This window comes from Oncorhynchus clarkii, chromosome 12 (genome assembly GCF_045791955.1).
Source record: "Oncorhynchus clarkii lewisi isolate Uvic-CL-2024 chromosome 12, UVic_Ocla_1.0, whole genome shotgun sequence".
NCBI lineage: Eukaryota > Metazoa > Chordata > Actinopteri > Salmoniformes > Salmonidae > Oncorhynchus > Oncorhynchus clarkii.
In genome coordinates this window covers 24908743-24914742 of record NC_092158.1, presented here as the reverse complement: position 1 = coordinate 24914742, position 6000 = coordinate 24908743, and the positions used below count along the sequence as shown (strand labels likewise).

The following is a 6000-nucleotide window of genomic DNA, read 5'->3' as shown; positions in this document are numbered from 1 at the left end:
TACCCTTTTATCTGTTCTCCGATATCATCAAAGCAGATTATACCGTGTAGCTTACTCATTGTCTTTCCATAGTAACAGTTATTTTATTCAGTGGATGATTGTATTACTGGCAATTACTGATTTGACTTTTGCTTAGAATAATGGTCGATACATGTGTCTCTCTCACACTCACTCTTTCTTTGTTTCTTTGTTTCATTCTCTCTTCTCTCTCTCGCTCACCTGTATCTATCTACAGTAAATCAGTATTTGCGGTTTGATCCCTGCCTCTGTGTCTCTGTGTAGGATCACGAAAGGGGATGCTGGACCAATGAGAACCATGCGCGTCATGTGGTCAGTTGTCACGGCTCTCCTTGTCGCCATGCTCTTCGGTATCATCCAATCAGAACTGCAGGAAGGAGCCCTCATTCCAGGTAAGATTCCACAACACAACACTCCTCATCGATCTACTGTTTGCCATTGGTAATATAATTTACCTTACCTTGTGCAGATAGAGACTAGCACCTGTTTTTGTACAAGTGCTTGTGTATGATTGCTTATCTTGGCAGTCTTGTTATCAGTCAAGGGTCTTTCATAGCTGTAATCCTAGAGTACTGAGTCTGTCTACTTGGTATTGGGTTGAGAGTGTGAGATCTCCTTGGTCATTGTTTGACCAATGAGATGCTTCATCACTGTAGGTTTCATCTGTCTCAGTGTGGTAGAGGAGTGGAGATGATCATCACTGATAGGGCTCTAATTACATATACTGTTAGGCCTCAGGTAATTACTCTATCCATCAGAGAACCAGGGAGAAGAGGTAGAAATTTTTTATCTGGTCCGCATGTGGTCCAGTGGTTTGGAATAAAGAATAAGTATATATATATATATATATATGTTCTATCTATTTTCCACTGTGATGTGTTTAATTAGCTCTTCCTCTGCCAGGGGATCAATCCATGCTGCTTGCTGGTAGATGGGCTAACAACAGGGATCTATGACTCAAATCTTGCAGGGCTGTGTTTGTGTGTGTGTGTGTGTGTGTGTGTGTGTGTGTGTGTGTGTGTGTGTGTGTGTGTGTGTGTGTGTGTGTGTGTGTGTGTGTGTGTGTGTGTGTGTGTGTGTGTGTGTGTGTGTGTGTGTGTGTGTGTGTGTGTGTGTGACGGCTGAATTTGCCTCTACTTCGCACCCTTAATTAGTTAGCAAGCTCTGTCAATGACAATTAAATACTATGGTTAACAATCTTAGACAATGTTGAAGTGACTATATGCATCACTTCAGCTACACTACCGTTCAAAAGTTTGGGGTCACTTAGAAATGTCTTGTTTTTGAAAGAAAAACACATTTTCTGTCCATTAAAATAACATCAAATTGATCAGAAATACAGTGTAGACATTGTTAATGTTGTAAATGACTACTGTAGCTGGAAACGGCAGATTTCTTTAATGGAATATCTATATAGGCGTACAGAGGCCCATTATCAGCAACCATCACTTCTGTGTTCAAATGGCACGTTGTGTTAGCTAATCCAAGTTCATCATTTTAAAAGGTTAGTTGATCATTAGAAAACCCTTTTGCAATTATGTTAGCACAGCTGAAAACTGTTGTGCTGATTAAACAAGCAATACAACTGGCCTTCTTTAGACCAGTTGAGTATTTGGAGCATCAGCATTTGTGGGTTCGATTACAGGCTCAAAATGGCCAGAAACGAAGACTTTCTTCTGAAACTCGTCAGTCTATTCTTGTTCTGAGAAATGAAGGCTATTCCATGCAAGAAATTGCCAAGAAACTGAAGATCTGGTACAACGCTGCGTACTACTTCCTTCACAGAACAGAGCAAACTGGCTCTTAGCAGAATAGAATGAGGAGTGGGAGGCCCCGGTGAACAACTGAGCAAGAGGACAAGTACATTTGAGTGTCTAGTTTGAGAAGCAGGCGCCTCACAAGTCCTCAACTGGCAGCTTCATTAAATAGTACCCACAAAACACCCGTCTCAACTTCAACAGTGAAGAGGCGACTCCGGGATGCTGGTCTTCTAGGTGGACAGAAAATGGGCAGAAAATGTGCTTTTCATTCAAAAACAAGGACATTTCTAAGTGACCCCAAACTTTTGAACGGAAGTGTATATATATTGGTTGGATAACAAAGCAATTGAAGGGTCCACCAGGGAGTGTCTAAGAGCCTAGCAGGCTGTCTTGAAGATGTTTGAAAGTTGAGAGGCTAATGCAGAAGACAGTGTTCATTAATGATGGAGAGCTATTCAGCCTCTCTATGATGAGCTGAGCCTGTTGAGCTGGGGGAAACGGAAGGGAAATTGGATGTGGTTCCCCAGAGCAGGGATAAGAGGTCAGAGCAGAGAGACCACAGTTCACCCATAGTGGCCATGACAGTCTGCCTGTCACTGATGGAGAGAGACATCACTCAGCATCCACAGTGACCACTGACCATTGATACTGGGTGTGTTCACAATCAACCACCCTGGGGAATAGAGGGGTAAGTCACCTGACTGGCATTTTGGTAAGTTGTCCTGGATACACACAAATAAACACATGCACACTCTTTACATAAGGGGCCAAAAGATTGGAACCACATTTGCCATAAGAGGCCAAGTACATTTAGAGAGAGCATTATAAAGAGAGCATTATAAGCGAAAATGTCAAGAGCACTAATTGGTCTCTCAGGGACAGAAGAATGTTCCTTATTGCCATTGGCACTGGGTCATTGTCCATGCCGTCCTACCACTGGAAACGGCTAATGTCCACTGCATCGTGGGCATCCAGGAAAAAGCCATTGAAAATCAAAATGGGTTTGACATTTATAAAGCATCTGCTTGTAGACTGTATTTTTCCTGCTTTCCAGAGGAGTCTGTGCTGATTTATATGTGCGTCTCTTGGCTGGTGTCCTGGTAATTGTGTGGATGGAATATTTCCTTGTGTTCTCCTTCACAGAGACAGCAGTGTGAGGGCGAGGGCTGGAGTTACAGGGGTGGTCTGCCATCCTAATGAAAATTGTAGAAAAATAAAGGCTCCTAAGGTAGTCTCTAGATGCAGATGTCGAGGGTATTTCAATTGTTCTGGCCTACGTTTTAGAAAATAGTACAGTAGTAATTGAGTCTTGGTGTAGCCTACCTGAATACTAATTGACTGCACTGTTTGGTAAGAGAAACCTCCTAGGTTCGTTCTGATTATGTGAAGTTGGAACAGAGGGTATTTTTTCCTGACTGTAATACATGGTGGGTAGTGTGACTTTCCTGACTGTGTGTTGTAATGATGTTACACCGCTGGGGGGCTGGTAGCGAGAAGTCCAATTAGGAAGTGTAATCAAAGGCCAGCTTGTAAGCATTGACATGTTAAATTAGTTGTGCCAGCAGCCTGCTGTTGATGGAAGTTTGTAACCAAGGGGTCACCCATGGTCCTCTCAAACAATATGGCTGCAGGATGGTAAGAGAATCTATAAGTCATAACCTGGGGGGGGGGGGGGGGGGGGGGGTTGAGATTGATAATGGAGCAGACGATGAATTTCTGTTGTTCCCTGTAGGGTCGTTCCATGTAATTTCAGCAAGCCATGACACCCATGATCTGAAATTGTTTCTGTAGTTAGAGACAGATAAGATTAGCATTCCTGTAACATTCTTTTGTTGAAGTATAATTTGATCTCTGAGAAATGAAGCTAATTAATGGTGCCTGAGGAGATGGCTGCCGTTTTACGGGCTCCTAACCAATTGTGTTATTTTGTGTGTTTCTTCAAGTTATTTTTAACTTCTTTGTACATAATGTTTCTGCCACTGTATCTTATGACCAAAAATAACTTCTGGATATCAGAACAGCGATTACTCACCTCGAACTGGACAAAGATGTTTTCTTTTAACGAGACGACCCTAAGGATTTACTCCAGATACCCAAAAGGCTCAAATCCCTGTCATTCGTGTGAAGAGAAGACACAGATACAGGGGACGCAGGTCCGGGTGCCTTGTGAGAATTTGTCGGCGAGTGGGTAATCTGCCTCTACCATCCGTCCTATTGGCCAACGTGCATTCATTGGCGAATGAACTGGATGAGCTCCGTTCAAGACTATCCTACCAACGGGACATTAAAACAGTAGAGTCGTGGTTGAATGACGACATGGAAACTATACAGTGGCTGTTTTTTTCATGCACCGGCAAGACAGAACAGCTGCCCCCTGTAAGACAAAGGGTGGCGGTCTGTGTTTATTTGTCAGTAACAGCTGGTGCGCAAAATCAAATATTAAGAACGTTTCAAGGTTGAGGTAGAGGATCTCATGATAACCTGTAGACCACACTATTTACCAAGAGTTTTCATCTATATTTTTTGTAGCTTTCTACATAACACCACAAACCGATGCGGGCACTAAGACCGCACTCAACGAGCAAACAATGAGCAAACAAGGCAATGCTCATCCAGAGGCGACACTCCTAGGCGGCCGACAGAGATGGCCGCCTCGCTTCGCGTTCCTCGGAAACTATGCAGTTTTTTGTTTTTTTACGTGTTATTTCTTACATTAGTACCCCAGGTCATCTTAGGTTTCATTACATACAGTCGAGAAGAACTACTGAATATAAGATCAGCGTCAACTCACCATCAGTACGACCAAGAATATGTTTTTCGCGACGCGGATCCTGTGTTCTGCCTTACAAACAGGACAATGGAGTGGATCCCATGCAGCGACCCAAAAAAACGACTCCGAAAAAGAGGGAAACGATGCGGTCTTCTGGTCAGACTCCGGAGACGGGCACACCGTGCACCACTCCCTAGCATTCTTCTTGCCAATGTCCAGTCTCTTGACAACAAGGTTGATGAAATCCGAGCAAGGGTAGCATTCCAGAGGGACATCAGAGACTGTAACGTTCTTTGCTTCACGGAAACGTGGCTCACTGGAGAGACGCTATCCGAGGCGGTGCAGCCAACGGGTTTCTCCACCCATCGCGCAGACAGAAACAAACATCTTTCTGGTAAGAAGAGGGGCGGGGGCGTATGCCTTATGGCTAACGTGACATGGTGTGATGAAAGAAACATACAGGAACTCAAATCCTTCTGCTCACCTGATTTAGAATTCCTCACAATCAAATTGTCTACCAAGAGAATTCTCTTTGATTATAATCACAGCCGTATATATCCCCCCCAAGCAGACACATCGATGGCTCTGAATGAACTTTATTTGACTCTTTGCAAACTGGAAACAATTTATCCGGAGGCTGCATTCATTGTAGCTGGGGATTTTAACAAGGCTAATCTGAAAACAAGACTCCCTAAATTTTATCAGCATATCGATTGCGCAACCAGGGGTGGAAAGACCTTGGATCATTGTTACTCTAACTTCCGCGACGCATATAAGGCCCTGCCCCACCCCCCTTTCGGAAAAGCTGACCACGACTCCATTTTGTTGATCCCTGCCTACAGACAGAAACTAAAACAAGAGGCTCCCACGCTGAGGTCTGTCCAACGCTGGTTCGACCAAGCTGACTCCACACTCCAAGACTGCTTCCATCACGTGGACTGGGACATGTTTCGTATTGCGTCAGACAACAACATTGACGAATACGCTGATTCGGTGTGCGAGTTCATTAGAACGTGCGTTGAAGATGTCGTTCCCATAGCAACGATTAAAACATTCCCTAACCAGAAACCGTGGATTGATGGCAGCATTCGCGTGAAACTGAAAGCGCGAACCACTGCTTTTAATCAGGGCAAGGTGTCTGGTAACATGACCGAATACAAACAGTGCAGCTATTCCCTCCGCAAGGCTATCAAACAAGCTAAGCGTCAGTACAGAGACAAAGTAGAATCTCAATTCAACGGCTCAGACACAAGAGGCATGTGGCAGGGTCTACAGTCAATCACGGACTACAGGAAGAAATCCAGCCCAGTCACGGACCAGGATGTCCTGCTCCCAGGCAGACTAAATAACTTTTTTGCCCGCTTTGAGGACAATACAGTGCCACTGACACGGCCTGCAACGAAAACATGCGGTCTCTCCTTCACTGCAGCCGAGGTGAGTAAGACATTTAAA

General features: G+C 44.2%; 1 protein-coding gene across 1 annotated transcript in view; it reads left to right on the top strand.

Moving 5' to 3' along the window:
- The first annotated feature begins 292 nt into the window (after positions 1–292).
- The window catches only part of LOC139422917 (roundabout homolog 1-like), a 208023-nt gene continuing 202315 nt past the window's right edge, over positions 293–6000 (top strand). Inside the window, exon 1 of the mRNA XM_071174387.1 lies at positions 293–410. Within this exon, the coding sequence (XP_071030488.1) occupies positions 308–410 (103 nt within the window). The 5' untranslated portion in view covers positions 293–307. The remainder of the gene's footprint in view (positions 411–6000) is intronic.